Source organism: Acartia tonsa, chromosome 4, assembly GCF_053477335.1.
Source record: "Acartia tonsa isolate MP-2025a chromosome 4, ASM5347733v1, whole genome shotgun sequence".
In the NCBI taxonomy this organism is placed as follows: Eukaryota; Metazoa; Arthropoda; class Copepoda; order Calanoida; family Acartiidae; genus Acartia; species Acartia tonsa.
The window spans coordinates 49,313,395-49,333,543 of record NC_137263.1 but is presented as its reverse complement, the minus strand read 5'-3'; the positions used below and the strand labels follow the sequence as shown (position 1 = coordinate 49,333,543).

Genomic DNA, 20,149 nt, shown 5'->3' with positions numbered 1-20,149 from the left:
TCATTACAAAACTTCTTAAAGCTAAGCTTTTCTAGATATGGGGTCGAACTGTAAGAAATGACTCTTTTCCTTAAGCTATGATTGTTAAAATTGTTTTTAAAACAATATCTCAAATAATATAATCTTCCTAAATTTCTCAATGTTTGGAATAAGGGTCATTAGATAAAATATTTTTAGCGAAGCATCTCTATAATCAAGTATCAAATCAAATTGTAAGTATGTCCATGTTAAGCATACTGTGTAAGGTGCTAAATATAAATATTGATATTTTATCAACCTCAACTTCTTTGTAACCTAAAATTCAGCTTTAACCTAAAATATTTATCAAAATTTTTTTTCTTGTATTAATGTTTCTAATCTAATAAGAGAATTACAAAAATTTATATTTTTATTTGTGCAAAAGTTTCACAATACAATTAATAAATGCATCAATTTAAATAATTTCAAATTTTTCAAAAAAAATACTTGTTTTTGATTATTATCTATTTGATAACTTTGTAAATTCTGAATGTTTTATTTTCAAAGACAGGTTTGAAGAATGTTCTGTACTCTGCCGTATCGTACCTCACCTCATCACAAAATCTAAAATTTAGAATGTTATACTTTGGTTAGGAAAACGACAACAAAATTTTCCCTAATTCAAAAAAATTTAAATTGTAAAATTTTGGTATGATACTAAAGTTTTCACGGGGGCTTGGTATAGTTCCTTACTTCAAAAACCCACACCCTCTCGGATATTTAGAATTTTAAAAAACCACCCCCAATCCAAAAATATATTTTCTATGTTAGGGGGATTACCCCCTCCCCCTTCCTCTTATCTTGAGGCGTATACCCTTGAGTACTTTTAAGAAGACAGAGAGAGAGGACAATGGGCTGTTTAATACACTAGTCCCCAAAGTCCTTATAACATTTTCTTATTCGTTAACTTAACAACTTTGGAGACTTTAATTTAATTTTGATTGGTTGGTTAGTTTATTAAGTGTCCAAACGTTTCAACCACTAATTATAATCTTTAGAGAGGGCAATTTTGTGTATCATGATAGGGAATGTACATTAATTTATCGCCCATTGTTTCATCTTTTTAAATCCATTATTACATTCTAACCTAGGATAATCGCTCTGCACAAGAAAATTTGGATCCTGTATCCCATCCTCAGGTATATGCCAGTTGGCCAGGTCAACAGTATCCACTGTTCCACATCTGTTACTAGCCCTGTAACAGATACTATCCTCCAGGATGATATAGTCCACCTCGTACTTTAATAATATGGTATACACCTCTTCTGGCGACACTTTCCCGTAGAATTGATACAACTCCCGAGTCCGGTCGCGCAATGCCGCGTCCTCAAAGTGCGGATGGTTGGCTATGGTACGGTCTGTGCAGAGCTTCACACCTGCCATCAGCTGCATGCTCCCACTGAATACAGAATCTGATTCTGTGCTGACTTGAATCCAATGCATGAGGTCAACAGTGTCCGGATCATAAAACTCGCGCAGCTCTGATAGCTCATCATTCATAACAGCCAGCTGTTTTCTTCCAAGAAACAAAATTAGAGATCCTATCATTATATATTTAAACAATGACGTAAATTTTGAAAATCCATCTGAAAATACTTTGTTTGCAAGGATGGACCAAAGCTGTGGGTCAGCTACTGCGACACTGGCTATCACACACAGGTAGGGAGTCCAAAAGCATTTCATCCTAAGAGTCGACATTGCCAGGACACCCAAGACTACACTAAGAACCACATGAAAGCAAAGGTCTGGACGCTCAACGGTTGAAAATGGTATCTTGCTCTCAATTGATGTTTCTTCAATCGCTTCTCTATTTGTTGTACTGATACTTGAATTGTTGCATGATTTGTGTATTTGTATAATATAAGAAATGGCGCAAAGTGCTATAAAAGCAAGATACAGGGGTAGTACAGAGGTATCACAGAGGCGCATGTATGTATCCGAGTCAAGCCACTGGAAGGCTGCGTTGCATATGTACAGGCGGGTCTCAAAGTCAGTCTGGTCGGGGTACAGCTTGTTCATCACATATTTGAATACATGATTGTCCGCGGACTCTTGGAGGAGGAGTTTAATGGTTGTATTGACGGCCAAACTGGCTGCTAGAGTGCCGATGATATGAAGGCATACAAACATCATAAAAATGAAAAGGTTCTTGCCTCTTGGATTAACACAGTACTGTAACACAAAGCTTATTAAATACTCTATCTTTTATCTATAAATCGTTTTTAAGAACTCCTTAAACACACATAAAACACAGAGAGGGTGGGGGCAATGGCTGTTTATTACACTGGTCCCTGGGGTTTTAAAATAAATAATATTAGTTTGTTTAATAACTTTTAGGACTATTATTGAAGTTTATTGGTCAGTTCATTAAGTTAAGTGTCCAAACTTTTCAACCACTAATTATAATTTATAGAATGGGTAAGTTTGTTTATCATCTTTGGGGATGTATATAAATTTATCTGCCATTGTCTTATCCCTTAGATCCCTGCATAGAACAAGACATCCAACTACTTTTGTAAACATAATCTTAACATTTTGTGTAATAAGCCTTTCCTTTAAAGATAAAAGAGCGATGGGTAGGAAAGTAACAGCCAGTGATACCAGAAGTAGCCTGGGATAAAACTGTAGACACCACACAACAAACAAACTAATGCTTTGCGCAACAATCACTCTGACAACCTTGTCCTTGTTAATAAGACTAACAGCAGCCAGGCTGAATAAAACAAAGCTCTGTAGCAACGTAACAAACTGTGCAAACTGCCAGGTGAGCGTGTACAGGGCCGTCAGCAGGCAGATTAAGCTCGGGTACAACATTCGTTGGTCCTGTGGCCGTTTCAGGTATAGGCCGGTCACGTAGAACTGGAGAAAGATGATTGGGAGGGAGAAATGTTCTCTCAGAGGTACAGTGTAGGTTACTCGGGTCACATCTCCTCTGAGCAATGGGTCGTTTTTTTAATAGGTAAATTATTCTTTTTATAGAAAGAAAAGCCAATTTTATATTTATTGGCTGATTGTACATCTTCAAAAAAACATACACATTTGAATCGGGAAAGTTATTTAGGTTTAAACTTCATTTTTGTTGTAAGTTTTAGGCACATGTACTAAATTCATATCTTTCAGTGGGAGGGTCTGATCAAAACATTACCGTTTTATGTAAACATTGATTTTAAGGCAAAGTATATTTGTTGTTTGCATGGCGATTCCCAAAGCGATTTAATAATAATACTATGAACTTTGAAATTTAGTTTGTTTTTATTGTATTATCTAATTAAACCTATACATATGTACAGCATTTGGTTAAGATTTTTAATCTTAATATTCAAATAGGGTGTATTTTTGTCATGAAAACTCTAAATTTGACAATTTATGGGTGTAAAATTGACAATAAAACAGAGGTAAAGGTGTAATTTTGACAGTGGATAAAAATATAGCAAATATTACAGCAAAAAAATAAATTGACAAACGTAAAATGATAAAACATAAGATTCCTTTAAAAAACGACACTTTCCTATTCATAGATGCATAGACAAGAGCCAGCACCCCACTGAACCAGGTCCCAGTCAGACTCCAGCTGATGACGAACAAGGCACTGTACAGCACAACCTGCAGGCTAAACACTCCAGACACATAAAACAGTATTGGTGCCATGTCAGGTTGAATAATTCTATACAGGACGGATAAAACTATTTCTTGGTGAATATTGAATCGTTGCATAATGTTGATTGTATTGGTTGATTCTGTTTTATTATCACTTGCCAGCTGGCTAACTCCTTCTAGAAATGAGTCTGCTTTGATTAATTGTTTGAAATAAGAGTAGTAGAGCCCCTGTTCTGTTCTAAATGAAATCTCTCGCTCCACCTCTGTAATCTCAGAAAACCACATGTCATTTTCATGCAGCTGGGCCAGAAATCCGCTGAATTTGTACGCCATGACGGCCATAATTACAAGCCCAAGACAGGTGTTGCCGACATTCAATAAATGTCTAGACACATTGGCCCTGTCATGGGCTATTTTGGATTTATCAGTGTCTTCATTAGGCTTCACAATTGTATCCCCTGTACATTCATTGCCCTGTTGACGAATAAGCCTTTTTCTAATGCCGTTCCCATTATGTTCAACTGAAGGCATTGTCACTTTCTTTTGAAAAGCTCCGCTTGCTAATTCAACCAATGTTTCGTTAGGATCTCGCCTACGACGAAAGAAGTCATCATCATTTTTAAAAATAATATCAGCTTTGATGCTGCGAGGCACATAGATAGGCTCCTCTTCTAATATCTCACGAGTATTGTAATACAGTTCATTTGTCTGATAACGTTGTTGTTTATAGTACTGTTGACCTTGTTGTTGATGGCGGTTGGCTTGGCGGTTGTTGTTGTTGTGATTTCTGTAATTTTGTCCACCTCGCTGTTGCTGTTTCACAAGCTCCTGAACATGAGGATTATTGTATTGTTCTGCTTCCCACTGATCTAGCTCCTCATTCTCAACATTATTGGATGTCTCATATTGATATCTATACAAGACATCAATAATATCATCAGCCGGCCCCATGCCATAGATCTCAAACTTGGTTTCCACACTGATTGTTGCTCTTGACTACCAGCACTTTGTTGATTTCTGACCATTTGTACAATATTTGTGCTGCACGCAAAGGCCAGGGTCAATCACAGACATTTAAAAACACACAAATATCCAGGCACAGACAGTGTCGAATAACTTTATATTGGTATTGAGAAAGTTCTGCTTTAACTAAGGATTCTACTTGGTGTGTAAGTGTTGGTGGGAGATTGTGTGTGTAAGAGATCTGTGTGTGTGTGTGCAAAGAGAGTTGGAGAAAGCTGGCAGAGATTAGTAAATATAAAGAATGAAAATTATTTGGGGGGGGGGGGGGGAAGACAATTGTTTTTATAAAGTATAGGTTTAAAAAGAGAAAGACTGGTTAGATTAAACAGGAAGACACCAAAGTTAAATATTCATTTAACACAAATGTTTATTTTCATTCATTTTACTGATTTTTTTCACACATCCTTTAGTTTGATTTCTTTTAGTTAATAAAATGCTGGCACCTCTATATATCTCTGATAATTAACATTTTCATAATAAGTACATACTTATTATCAGAGTAATTGTTAAATTGAAAATACTTTTTTTTCATAACTAAAAAGTTCGCCCATTGGTTCTTAGACACAAAGTAAGTAGAGTTTTCGCTAATTTGAGTTTGTGTCAAAATTTAATTTTTATTAGGGGCCGGGTGGTATGTTTTTTTCTTATAGGATAGTACGTGTTTGGGGCCTACTTAATCCTATCTCCCTTCCCGCTAAATGGGCTAAAAGCTGCCTAGGACTAAAACTAATTTTGTTTAAAAATTGCTAACTTATTATAAAATACAGCCGTTAACACAGGCATAAATTCAAAATTTAACCTTCTATAGTATAAATATTATTTTCTCATAAAATTACTCAGAAGTGTAAAATATACAATAATTATGAAGATATTTTTTTAAAATGTCACATATAGTTATATATAAGATGTGTACTTTAGAAAATAAATTTAAACTTAAATCGTATTTAATGTCACAAGATTGACAAAAAATTGTTTATTATGTCTAAATTAAGAAATTATTAAATAGATTTTTCCCTCTTTAAGTTTTTCTTCTTCAAGATATTAGATTTATTGCATGTAGGTAATTAAATATCATTAATATTATCTACAAAAGCATCATTAAAAAGTAAAAAAAAGTATTATAACACAGAAAGATAATTTCATATTCAAAACGTTATAGTTTTGAAGATAACATATTGAACTAAAGTAATTAAAAACCTTATAATTTAAGTATATCTAAATATCTAATAGGCATTTTTCATTTATAGTTCCACTTAATAAACAAACATTTACAGAAAAAAGCCCGCGAAAAAATCACCTGGGAAGCGGTGGCTGCTCTTCTTCTTGGTTCTGGCTTAATGTCGTCGTCGATGATATAATTTTTCTGTACATCATGACTAGCCTCCTCTTTTATACTCGGCTTATCTCCTTTCCCAGGGTTCTCCTGAAATTAAATCATTGTAAAAAAATGCACTTAAAAGTTAATTAAAAATGTGTCTATGACTAAAAATTAGAATTTGATAAAATATATTTATTATTTAGATTCCTATTTTAAACATCGTCTTACTAGTGTTTTCAGTAAAAATCAAGAATCAAAATCAAATTTTACAAGAGTAGAGCAACATGAAGATGATTTCTAAAAAAATATTCTTATTAAAAAGATGAAAATGAACATGATACTGAATGTTTAGATATACAAAAATATATTTCATTTTAATTATTGTGCTTTGCTTCGCTGTGTGTCAAAGTCTATATTTATGCAAAAAACGTTTTGCCAATATCAATATAATATATTAGCATTACTTAATCAATTTATATAAAGCAGTAAGCTTTTTTGTCTGTAGCGAACGATCTTACTAACCGCTGAACCGTTATGGCTCTCCTTTAAAGTGAAGCTCTCTACAGGTCCAGAGAAGGTTTTCAGCTATTATATTTTTACAATTAAGTCTGGGTATGGATTTAGGCTATTTTTCTGTCTTTCCATTTCCCTTGATGACAGGCGCAACCGCTGGTATAAAATAAAGTAGGTTTGGATTTGAATGCTATCCACCCCTTACCCCCCCCCCCGCCAATCCTTTCCAAAAGATATTTGTATTCAAAGCATGACAGATATATATATAAAATAGTAGGATTTCTGTCTGTCTGTAGTTCAGTTTACCTCCATCATTCCAAGAAATTCGCCCCTGGATAAAAAAAAACCAACACTTCCCTTCCCTCTAGTGCCCATAGAAGCCTCTAGGGACACAGCCGATATTTATTAATAAAGTGTTATTTAAAATTGGAGAAAAAACAAACATGCTTACAGACAAAATAAAATGAAAGGGCAAAAACAATAACAGCAACAAAATGAAAAATGGCATTGAACCTGTACCTGTATTTGAGAGAGTCCTGGAGCAACCTTTACAGGATTGGTCGTCGTTCCCTGATAATTTAGTTATGCTATGAATAACTTATGGGTTGTAAATCAAAGGTTCAAAAAAGATTATAGATCATTCAATCATTTAAGGTTAATCCAAAAAAAATCAGTCTTTAATTTCAAGTATCTGCTTCCAGAGATCTAAAGGGATAAGGTAATGATCGAAAAATTTATGCACGCTCAATGTCGATACACAAAATTTGTTGAAACGTTTGGACACTTAACTTGATAATCCAACCAATCAATAATAGTTTCAAATTAGCCACCGAATATGTAAACGGTAATATAAAACTTTGGAGACTAGTGTAATAAACAGACTAAGTTCCCCTCCCTCCCTGATCTGTTTCTATATACTCATTGTGCATAGCGCGTAAGAAACCCCCATCCCCAGCATTAAAATTAATTTAAAATAAAGGATGGAGGGGGGGGGGGTCTTGTTTGTTATGCCTAACTCCTATATTTTATACTAGCGGCTTCGCCCCTAGCCTCTAGGGGCTTTGCCCCAAGAGGTGATAAAAAAAATTAAGGCGAAATTCGTTAAAGGACCAAGGAAATCTTAAGCCCAAAAAAGAAAAAAAAAAAAAAAAATGGGGGGGGGGATTTTTTTGTTTTTGGGGGGTTGGGGGTGTCCCACCCCCCAAGAAAATAGCTTAAAACCACCACAGGACCAATAGGTATATACCCTGAAGAGTAGAATCCGATCGGTTCAGTGGTTACCGAGATCTTAAGGGACAGACAGACAGACAGACAGACAGACAGACAGACAGACAGACAGACGGACAGACGGACAGACAGACATCGTTCTACTTTGTATTATAGATAACCTAACTTAATCTAAGGTAAAAAACTATAACACAGAAATACATCCCTTTACTCTTATTTGCAATTCATTTCAATATATGGGTTGAGGGATTTTTCTGTGCTCGCTAGGCACTTTGAGAGAAACCGCCCTATAGTCTAAACAACAAAAAATGAAAAGATGTTTGCAACTCAATCTTCTCGTTTGATAACATTTTAGTTTAAACAAATTTTAATTTGGGGTTAAAATCATTCAGACATACATATTAGACGAAAAATAAGGGAAATCAACCAATACATAAAATAAATTCGTTTTAATAAAACAAGAAAAACAAGATGAAAAGGGTGAAGAATATATTTAATAAAACTAAGAAATGATAGGCAACTTTTTTTTTAATTAAAACTTTAACAATTCAGTGATAGAAATGAGTGTATATAATTTGTTTTTTCTTTAGTTCTATTAAATAAATATGTGCAAATTATAGTGAGAAAAATGGTGCAAAAATGGGCAAACTAAGAAGCAGCTTTTAGTACTTATAAAAAATGACGTCATACAATACAAATGAACAATGATAGGCCATGATATATATAAATTAACAAAGGTCAAATATATACTCGCCTATCATTGGTCATTTGTATTGTGTGATGTCATTTTGTATTAGGCAATATAAGCTGCTTCACAAACTAATTATGTGGCACTTACATTTTTACGTTGATTTCTGCGCTGAAGTAAGCTAGGAGCATCTGATTTAGACCTGGAATAATATAAAATTTTTATCATTGCTCTATACATTTTCTTTTAAAGTCATTTTGTAAAACAGTTATATATCGCATCGTATTATAGACAATTTTCCGAGGATATTAAATTATAGGATTCATATTATTAAAAGTTTTGTTCAACGTGTTGCTGAAGGCGCGTGCCAACACATCAGGTTTAATTATATAATCATAATTAAATTAATTATACGATAAATATCTTTTCACTATGGTTAAAAACCAGTTTTCGTCTAGCAAATATGATTTATTCCATTACACAGTATTTTTAAAAGCAAAGCGTTTCTATAATTAAGGTCGGTCCGTCCGTAACGGATAGCTTTTTTCGTTAATTTAGGCATGTTAGAATTGTCCTATTGATTTCAAACTTTGCATGGTGATTCCTGTAGTAGTTATGTACGATTTAGAAAGCGTAGCAACTCTATGATTATTATCAGAATGTCTGTATGTCCATTTTAAACATGTTGATTTTTTTACGTTTTTAACAAAAATTTTTTATGTGATCTTATAATCCGATTGATCTGATTTTTGGTATACTGATTCCTGGGACAACAAAGTACAATATTATAAGCGAAGCAACTCTATAATCAAGTCCTAAAGATGTTAGTATGTCCATAAACATTATTCTGTATCAAGCAGTTTTTCAACAATTTTGCTTCGACTCTTATACATTTATATTCTGATTATTCAGTTTTGACACTATACAAGTGTTAATGTCCGTTTGTCCTATCGTTTCAATGCTTTGCTTTTATGGATGTTGTCATCTTTGTTTTTCTTACAAGACCTCTTTATCTAGGTGCAAAAATAATGGCCCGTGGTTGCTATGTTGTAGAGGGGTGTAAGGGGTGGACTCATAGGAAGTTAATCCAAGACCTTTATTTTGCTAGGGGGTATATATATATAATTTATACACCCCTCTAACCATTCTTGGCGTTTCTGAGTTATTTATTTACCTGGGACGAAAAAAATAATCTTTCTTCTGTTCTTCACATTTGGGATTTTCCTGAAATTATTAAGATAAGTTAATAAATAGAAATTATTTATTCCTTTACGATTTTTTTTCAGTTTTTAAGCTTGTATGTTTCGAGTCTTTTCTAAATTACGCAGTAAGAACAAAATAAATGTGTACCATTAAATATAAACAGATAAGAAATGCAAAAAAATGGCGCAAAAAGAGACTCAATCTATTTTTGTACACTGTGTGCAGTTGATGATATAAAATAGTCACTTTAAAACTAATCAAGGTCAGGTAGAATATGTGACTAAAACGACATGGATTTTTAAGCTACTACCATACGTATGTAGAAAAATTATTTTTAGTAGTGAAGTTACTTTGTCCATCCGTCTTTCCCGAACTTTATGGGAGAAATGTTATAAAGTCTTGATTCGGACGCATCGATAGATGCTGACCATTGATGGCATGTAAAGTCAGCGTTTATACCTGAATTGTTAGAGGAACTTGTACTAAAGGACTCATTGGTCTGTGACTTGTTCCAGAACAGCTCTAAAACAAAAAAATGTTTTAATGTAAGGACGATACTATCCATTGGAGAAAAAAAGCTAATATTCTCTCTTTTAAGTCGTGACAAATAATTATTAAAACAACCAGGGATCTTAAGGGATAAGACATTGAATGAAAAATGTATGTAAATCCCTATTGAAAATGCACAAAATTTTCCCTTCTTTAGATTACAATTAGTGGTTAAAACTTTATGAACCAAAGAATCAAAATTCCATAATGGCCCCAAAGTTGTCAAGCTAACGAATAAGAAACGTTATTATAAAACATTGAGAACTAGTGTAATAAACAGCCTAATGTCCCCTCCCTCACTACAAAACAGAATAAATTTCAACTATAAACTTGACATCATAATTTTACAGTAGCTTCACTTCGAATAACAACGTCTGTAGTAAGACTTATATTAACTTTTTTGTTATTTTGTTAATTAAACTTTACAGGGATGCTTCATTATTATACTACTTCAGAATGTAGTTGGGAAAAAAATAGGGATAAAGTTTTAAATCTAGGCCCATTAAAATATTAAAGCAATGAATTTGATTGAATAATTACAGATACATTTATATAATTGTCAATAAGTTTTTTTTTATAGGAGCAGAGAAAATTACGTTCCCCCGAAAACGTTCCGAAATATGGACAAACGGACATTTCGAATAATAGAGTAGCTTCGCCAATAAAAATTACCATTTTTCGTTGCATCTTCAACTGATTTAGAAAATTTGGTCGTTTAATTGTTTTTGATGCTGCGTCAGATTTAGATCTAAAATAAAAAAAAACATTAGATAATAAATATTTATTACGCATTAAAATATGATTAAATTGAAAACTGAACAATTTTTTAAATTTCAAAATTTTTAATTTAGATAAAATAAAGTTGTATTTAATTCATATTTTAAATTTTAAAGGAAGTTGTAGAACATGTGATAAAAAAAATATACTTTGTTGCTTGAGTACCACTTATTATAACCAGAGATCTAAAGGGATAGGACAATGGCCGATAAATTGATGTACATCCACAATGATGACACACAAAATTTCCCCTTCAGTAGATTAAATTATTGGTTGAAACATTTGCACAATCAACCTAATGATCCAACCAATCAAAATTCACTTAAGTCCCCAAAGTTGTTGAGCCAACGAATAAGAAAACGTCAATATAATGAATAAGATGTATTAGTACCTGGGTCTAAAATCCTCTGACTTATTATTATTTGTGACATAGACATTTGTCTTGATGATTTCTGTCTCCATTGTGCCACACTTGATAATCTTCACGGAATTTGTGTGGACAGGACCTGCAGGCACTTGGCCAGTACACCTGATAACGAAGCTTTTTAAAGGAACGTTATACTGGCCTACCATTAGTCAATTAAAATATATACTGGCCTTCCATTGGTAACTTAGTCTGTGTATCGGCCTACATTTGTAATTTGTATTGCAGAGCGTCATTTTCCTTATAGGCACTAAAAAAGCTTCCCTGATATCTGCACAGTTAGAGTGTACACATGGGGTGTGTACAGCCTGTACAGGTGTGTGTACAGATTGTACAGATGTCAGCTGTACCATCTTACACTCCTTCTCCTTCTGAAATTATTTCATGTATTAAATAGATAGTTGTTTTTCAATTTTTTTTTGACTTTTTTTAACTTAATTTAGCAAATATGTATTCACTACACAGTTTGCCAATTGTGACGTCATAAAAAGTACGTCTAAAAATGGAGGATGAGATAAGAAGTGAGAAAGGAAACCCCTAATAAAGAGATGGATTTAGACGTATCTTTTTGACGTCACAAATGACACTTTCAAGCACCTTTTCAGGTGTGATCATAACAAGGATGAAAACATCAATATGAACAAAGGCACAAAAAAATCATAGATGGACAAACGGACAAAGTGAGTTACAGAGAAGATCATAAAAAAGAGGGGAAAGAAAAGAAAAAACGATGTTTGGATAAATATATCACAAAACCTTTGCATATAAAAATATAAATGTTCTCCGAAGCATGACCGATTTACTTACGGACAAAGAAAGTTGTATTATGATGTTTTTGTAAGGGGTATCTCTAAAATAACAGCAGAGAAAATCACGTTTCCCTCATAGCATTACATTCTGACGGACGGACGGACGGCCGGACATATTGAATTATAGAGTTGGTTTGCTACTAATAAAACTTTTATAAACCATTTTTACATTTAAAATCAGGTTAACATAGGAAGCATCCCCCCCCCCCTAACCCACCATTTTGCGACTAAAATAACCATTGGACCTTGGAGAAAATACGTTGCATACCTTTGCATTTAAATTGTCTTACTTTAAAGCTATTGATAATTAATCAAAATAAACTAATAAACTATTGATATCATATTTTTTCTTAAGGGGGGGGGGGTAAGTGTCCAACTCTAAAAATACCAAATCAAAATTATAATTATCCTAACATGACCCAGACAATTATATGATTAGGTTAATAAGCAATTATTAGGATGAAATATGACCTAAGATTTGTAAGCAAATTTAAAACGTGAAAATTTATATACAAATGTACTTTTAGGTTGGTACTCTTCATTTATTTTTAACAGCGAATCTAATTCGTAATTCTGATTGTCTGTCTGTTAAAATATTTTTTTCAACGTCATTTGTCGAATGCCATTTACTACAGATGTCTGAAATTTACAACGATTGTTTGACGTCTAAATAAGGGAATTACCGCGGAATAATGGTTTTAATTAATTTAGTATTCGTGGAAAATTGTCTGTAATGCAATGCTCTACATGATTTTTCAGTATTGCTGAGAACCGGTTTTAATTCTTCGGATATTAATTGGTTTCAAAGCCATACTGAAAAATAAATTTATTATATTTGTATGTACTATTAGAAACAATCATTCTTGTTCTATTTAACCTGTCAATTTCAGAAATTTTAAAATAAATATTTTTTTCATATCGATTTTGAGATTAAATAAGACGTTAAAAGTTTCATTTAAATTTAATTAATTTTAAAGATTCATTATCGAGACTTCTTTATAAAATGTGTAACGCAAATTATTTAGAATGATTAAAATTAATACGTTTTCAGAATAAACAGGGCCATAACACATATGCGATAAAATTATATAAAGACAGCAAGTTTTTGATTTTGAATCTCAAAAAACGCGCGGCTAGAGCTAACTACACATGAAAGAACAAACTTCTTTGTAGAAAATATATTTCGCTTTATTCAAGCATTCTCAATTCTAATTGTTTGAGAGTTTATGTACAATCTCAAACACAACGGTACAAAAATAACGATGAGTGAATTTAACTCAAAGATGTAACTACAGTGTGAAAATCTTAATATTTGGCCATTAACATCAGCCCCACTGATAAAACAAATAAGCGTTACATGATACACATTAAAAACAGACTTACAGACAGTGTGAGGGATCCTAAGTTTCATAGATCACCTTTGCGTGTTAAAAATACGATTAAAATTTACTTTCTTGGTAATTTAACCTCTCAAAAGCATTTGATCAATACATTTTGTTTGATCTTTGACATTCACTATTCTTACAATTATCACGGATTAAAAAGGAATAAATAGAAAAAGTTTTCAAACTACTTTTAATTATTACACCCAAAAGTTATCACAAACGAAGCACATGTTCATTAGTCATAATTACAGACAGACAATGCGAATTATAGTGTAGCTTCACTGCTAAAAAAAGTACTATGTCACATTGATTTCAAGAAAACAAAAGCATCAGGTCTTTAAAATACATGGCCTAAAGTTGGCTACTACATAATTTTTCATACATGTATACTTCAATCACATATTATCAACATTATGATCAAAACTTATCATCAATGAAGTGCATTTTTACATTGCAAGGATGTCCAAGTAAGTCAATGCGAAGTTTGATAAATAAGACGATTGGTCAAACGGACATCCTATTATATAAAGTAGTAAAGAATTTTTTTGTCTGTAGCGATGGATCTCGTTAACTGCTAAACTGATATGGTTCTCCTTCACAATGTAGCATGTCATAGGTCTTGGGATAGTTTATAACCATTTTTGGGGAGTGGTACGACAACCCTCCCTCTAAAGAGAAATCGCACCTAAAAAAAATGCCACCTGTGATAACTAAAATTGAAAGTTAGGGGGGAGGTCGATCCCTCCTCCTTAAGTGCCCCTTGAAGCCTCTAGGAGCTAATTATCTAGTTAATTATAAAGAGTCTAAACTTTCAACAGTTTGAAAGTTCAATCATTTAAAAATAGAATATGATTATTATTAACTAATACTGACACTTACGTTCGTTACAGGAATCTTCACTCAAAGTTAAACCTTAAAAATGATATTTACATGCCTAAGTTTACAATCAGAGCTAATTAACTTTCATTGTCATACTGACAGCAGCACTATAAATTTTAAATTGCTTTGCTTATAAAACTAAATGTATGTTGCTAAACAAGTTGATATTTTTCCAGATAATATTAGATCAGATTATATCAGCTACTAATTGAGTGTTTTTAGATACAGATTAATGATAAATGTATGAAAAAAATATACATAAATACAAATATAAGATAACATAAATGTTATTTGTAAATCTGCATGTGTTTTATTTAAGTTACTGGCTAAAACTGCTTTTCACAAAGCTTGATTTGTGTATTTTTTTCAAGCCAATTAAAGTGCCAAATTATTGACAAAGATTATGATATACGATGTTTTCACTCAGAGTTACTATCGAACACTCTAACCACCCTCCCCCTTATTTAACAAGGATGACAACATCCATAAAAGCGAAGCGCTGAAACGGTAGGACAAACGGACATTAACACTTGTATAGTGTCAGAACTGAATAATCAGAATATAAATGTATAAGAGTCGATGCAAATTTTTTTTGAAAAACTGCTTGATACAGAAAAATGTTTATTGACATACTTACATTTTTAGGACTTAATTATAGAGTTGCTTCGCATATAATATTGTGCTTTGTTGTCCCAGAAATCAGTATACAAAAAATCAGATCAATCGGATATCTGAATATAAATGTATAAGAGTCGATGCAAAATTGTAAGTAAATTTGTTGAAAAACTGCTTGATACAGAATAATGTTTATGGACATAATTACAATTTTAGAGTTGCTTCACTTATAATATTGTACTTTGTTGTCCCAGGAATCAGTATATAAAAAAATCAGATCAATCGGATAATTAGATTATATAAAAATTTGTTGTTAAAAAAAGTAAAAAAAATCAACATGTTTAAAATGGACGTACGGACATTTTGTAATGATTATAGAGTTGCTACGCTTTCTAAATCGTACCTAAATACTGCAGGAATCACCATACAAAGTTTGAAATCGATAGGACAATTCTAACATGCCTAAATTAACGAAAAAAGCTATCCGTTACGGACGGACGGACGGACCGACCCTAATTATAGAAAAGCTTCGCTTTAAAAAAAAAATGTATTAATAATAAGGTAAGGGGGCGCGGCTAGTTTCCTTGCGACTAATCGGTGCCTTAACACTGGGGGGGGGGGGGGGGGCAACCCAGTATAACCTAACCTAACCAGACATAATGTGATAAACAACCCTCTTTATTTTCATTTATTTAAAAATAATAAAGGGTGGGGGTTCTCTGTTCAACTAGGCACTTTTATGGAAGTGAAATAGACAAATAAATCAAATCAGTCAGACAAGTCAGACAAACGAACATTAAAAAAGTAATACCTCATTTAATATTCAAACTTTTGAAGTTTGAACAAAATTTCAATAAAAATCTATCCCAAAATTCCATAAATACAGTATGCTTAATATATAGACATGATTACATTATAAAGATTGAATATACAGAGGTTTTGCTTAGAAAATTTGTATTAATGGTCCTGGGAATACAAACGGACGGACTTATTATAGAAATGATTTCCTGTTAAAAATATTTTTTAATTTTAGAAATAAAGGAAGAGAATCGTTTCAATTGAGCTTGTACTATTTATGCTCGGTATGTCGCAAATACAAAATCAACCAATTCTCAACCACTCCTTCTCCGGAGAAAATGCGGGAAATTTTTTGTACATTTAACAAAAACTATTTCTGATATAAAGGGTGTGCAAAAAAAAATGCGGACTTTTTAAAAATTGAAATTGCGCGGCTTGTGTTAATAGTAGAAATATGTTATGCATATCGTTAGAACCGGTATGAACTCTAGTTTTTGGAAATATAAGAACGGATCCTGTGCTACCTATAGTTTAGGAGCTACGTGGTGAAATGTCCCTATTGCCTTAAAACTTGTATTGCAAGTAAATTGCGAGTCTGTGTTGATTAAGCGGTGCCACCTCCCTCCAATCCTGGGACAAGAACCAAAACGAAGAAGTAAATATTTAGAAAACTTAACCCTCTGTTCTTTTTGGGCATCATTTATTTTTTGGGATCTATATTTGTGGTACGGCTTAGCCTTTGTTGATTTTAGAATATTTCTAGCAGTAGAAACACAAACACCTGTAGTGGCAGCAACTTTTCTTAATCCAGGTGTTTTTTTATTCAATAACATTTTTTTTACTCTTTTCTGTACAATCTCTGGTGTTTTCTTCCGCCCATTAAATCCTCTATGCTTTATCGACGAACCTGTTTCTTGGCATTTAGTGTAATTTCTCACCAGGAATGAAAATCTTGTTTGTTTTGTAAGATTATTCCATACCTGGGATGCAGATCCACTTTTCAAAAATTTTCTAACCTCTTTTATGCTTGCTCCAGGGTACTTTTTCATAAAAGTTTCAATCTCAAGTTTTATTTGATACCTTGTTGAAGGATCCATTGTAAAAGAATGATTTCAGTACAAATATTCGTAGATTTTTTCATATTGAAATAGAAAATTTTTATGACAAATAAATACAAATAATTAAAAAGCTTTAAGAATAGGTTTATTTTTTTTCAATATTTTTTTGTTAATTTTTCTGGTTTACTCGCAATTCAAGTTTTAAGGCAATTGGAACATTTCACCACGTAGCTCCTAAACTATACGTAGCACAGGATCCGTTCTTTTATTTCCAAAAACTAGAGTTCATACCGGTTCTAACGATATGCATAACATATTTCTACTATTAACACAAGCTGCACAATTTCAATTTTAAAAAAGTCCGCATTCTTTTTTGCACACCCTTTATGTACCAATATTTGTTTTTAATAGACGTACAGACTTCTGGTAACGATTATTGTGTTGATTTATTTTCCAAATTATTAAAAGAATCATCTCTCAGGTAATTAATTAATATGATGGCAATCTTTTGCGTATATACAGACATATTTTTATTGTAGAAAAGTAGATTTAATTTACTAATGCACTATTAAAGCACTAACACACATGTATTGATGAAGAATTACTAGATGTACTAATTCACCAAGTAAATCCTTAAAACTAATGAGCACACACAAAAAACTTGACTTGTTTGTTGCTTCATCAACATTAAACAGTTTTTCTCTGTAAATGTATCATATATGTACATATTACATACATACTTATCAATCAACATATATTTATACATAAATAGTTAATTATAATTTTTAATTGAAATTTCAAACTTGAAAAATACTTATTTTACTTAGATACTTGATATCTTTAAATATTGAAAATCTTTTCATTGAATGTAATTTGAAATGATTTTAAATTAAATATTGTAAATGTATTTTTCAAAATCCTTCCTAATTTTAATGACATACTTTCCTTAGATTTAATACAACTTCTTTTGTCTTGGTTTAATTTGTCAGATTAGCTTTTGTTAAAGGATTTGTCATTGGTAATCCTTTATTTTATTTACAAGCGGCTACGCCCCTAGAGGCCTCTAGTGGCATTTAAATGTTTTTTTTTATTTTAAATATCTAATTTGAGAAATAATTTACCTATGGTCAATCAGCTGTTAAATTCATGTCTCTACGCAGCCCCACTACTCTACGTAGAGATATTCATACGTTAGCGACACTATGCGGCAGGAATTTTTTTCGATTTTATTGTGATTTCTCTTGGGAGGGTGGTGGTACCCACCCCCAAAATAGCTATAAACCTTCCTAGGACCTATGAGAATCTACCCTGTTAAGGAGAACCCGATCGGTTCAGCGGTTAGCGAGATCCTTTGGTACAGACATACAGATACACATACACACAGACAAACAAACATCCTGTTACTTTAGTATAAGGATTACAAGATGTAATACCTTAGGGCCTCTATTGGATACAGAATACTTGGATATTTTAACAAGGGAAATTTTTGTCGTCAATTTAGGTTCCTAATATAGTCCTCACTTATTAGTCTATGCGTTTCTCCATGGTCAGGGGAGGGAATGGAGGTAAATCTGAAACCTGAGGTGGATTCTTAAAAAAATTGCTTCTTGCTTAGTGGGGCAAAATTGTTGTCGTGAAAAATCCACCAAAATCACATTAAAAATCGGCAAAAATTAAACAAAATCATAGAAGGGTTATTAACATATGATTTAGTTTAATTGTTGTAGATTTTTAATGTGATTTTGGTGGATTTTGCACGAAAACAATTTTGCCCCACTAAGCGATTAGTGGGGCAAATTTTTTTAATAATCCACCTCTGTATTATCAAAGAAAAACCTTGATACAGAATCAATTTTTTTTTCATTTATAACATTTTTTTCCGACAGTAGAGCAATATTTTTAGTAGTAAAGCAACTCTTCAGTACACTTTGTGCGTCCGTCCAATTTTATAGAGGAAGTAAGATTTTCTCGACTACAGTTTGAGATTGACAACTGAAATTTTTGGTGAAGATTCCTTGTACCAGTTAGCATTTAGTATGTGATTTATTTTGTCCCTAGGTCTGTCAGTCCTACTACAAAAGTCAAAAGTACTCATTTATTTGTAAAGGTTTCGTGATTTTCTTTGTATGACACCTGGACATCTGCTCTATAACTCAATTTGTCCTTTTGTGCTTTTTTCATCATTGTCTTGTCTTTTTTTATGCTTCTCATAGCTGGCTTCTCATGAATGTTTTATTCTTGTTCAAAGATTTTACTCAAAGAAGCAGTATTTAGGTACTGGCACAAAAATTCAATCACAAAATTGAAACAGTGCAGTGGAAACTATTTCTATTAAGATATTTTAAAAAAAAACACAAATAATTTGTTTTCATTTGACATTTTTTCATTACACAACTTGATTTTAAACTGATAAATTTTGAAAAGTGTTTTCATATGGATAAATATTGTATATTTGTTACAAGAAATATATGCGCAATAATTTTGAGGACAATTTTAGTAGCAAATATTCTTTATTAGCTTACATGGGTGAATCAGTTGGTAGAGCTTGTCTAGGTATTTCATGAAAAAATACATTAAATCTCCACTGTAGCATTATATAATAACACTCGGAAAAAGTGAGTTTTAGAATTGAAGCTAGAGTTATAAGAATCTCCAAGAAAAAAAAGGTTTCTATCTTTATAAGTAGCTGTGTAAATCCCATTTTCCCCTATAAGACGAAATTAATCTGATAGCATTACCGACATACAGATGAACAACATAACGTATAGACTCTATGCGCAATGGTTTTGGAAATAAAAAATGCATATCTTTAATAGAATCCAAGAAAATCACAAAAAGTTTATTGACTTTCTGAGCACAAAATTGCGGCATTGTATCTTAAATAGAAGCAGAGAAAGTTCCCCCTAGTCATACAGACAGACGGGAAAGGTTAGTTATACAGTAGCTTCGCTTTTAAAATGTCTTTAGATTAACCCTTAACATGTAAGAAAAGCTTAAGTTTAAAGTTTGAAGTCTCTAAGTCAAAAATTTTAACTTAAGGAGCCTTTTAAAGATTTCTGGAGACCTAGAGGATCAGGACCTGCAGGATCATACCTGGAACCTGAAATTGACTTGAACGCCTGTATTTAATATGAGGATGTACTACTAGAGGATATTTTAGTATTTTGGTAAGATAATATGCTTTGTTTAAGTCAAAAAAAATATTTTTGCTCTTTACCTGGATGACCCTGCCAGATTTGCTGGCATCCTGTGTCCGGCAGGATGGAGA

The 20,149-nt window shown here is 32.5% G+C and overlaps 1 protein-coding gene across 1 annotated transcript in view; it reads right to left on the bottom strand.

Annotated features, from left to right (window-relative positions):
• Positions 1-370: 370 nt before the first annotated feature.
• LOC145315517 (protein C-mannosyl-transferase DPY19L3-like) overlaps positions 371-20,149 on the bottom strand; it is a 145,631-nt gene continuing 125,852 nt past the window's right edge. Inside the window, exons 3-14 of the mRNA XM_080155499.1 lie at positions 11,608-11,708; positions 11,305-11,448; positions 10,809-10,884; positions 10,047-10,109; positions 9,559-9,608; positions 8,535-8,586; positions 6,989-7,039; positions 5,936-6,061; positions 3,460-4,443; positions 2,540-2,967; positions 1,106-2,203; positions 371-582 (exon numbers count right to left, since the gene is read on the bottom strand). Coding sequence (XP_080011625.1) covers positions 483-582; positions 1,106-2,203; positions 2,540-2,967; positions 3,460-4,443; positions 5,936-6,061; positions 6,989-7,039; positions 8,535-8,586; positions 9,559-9,608; positions 10,047-10,109; positions 10,809-10,884; positions 11,305-11,448; positions 11,608-11,690 — 3,255 coding nt within the window. The 5' untranslated portion in view covers positions 11,691-11,708 and the 3' untranslated portion in view covers positions 371-482. The remainder of the gene's footprint in view (positions 583-1,105; positions 2,204-2,539; positions 2,968-3,459; positions 4,444-5,935; positions 6,062-6,988; positions 7,040-8,534; positions 8,587-9,558; positions 9,609-10,046; positions 10,110-10,808; positions 10,885-11,304; positions 11,449-11,607; positions 11,709-20,149) is intronic.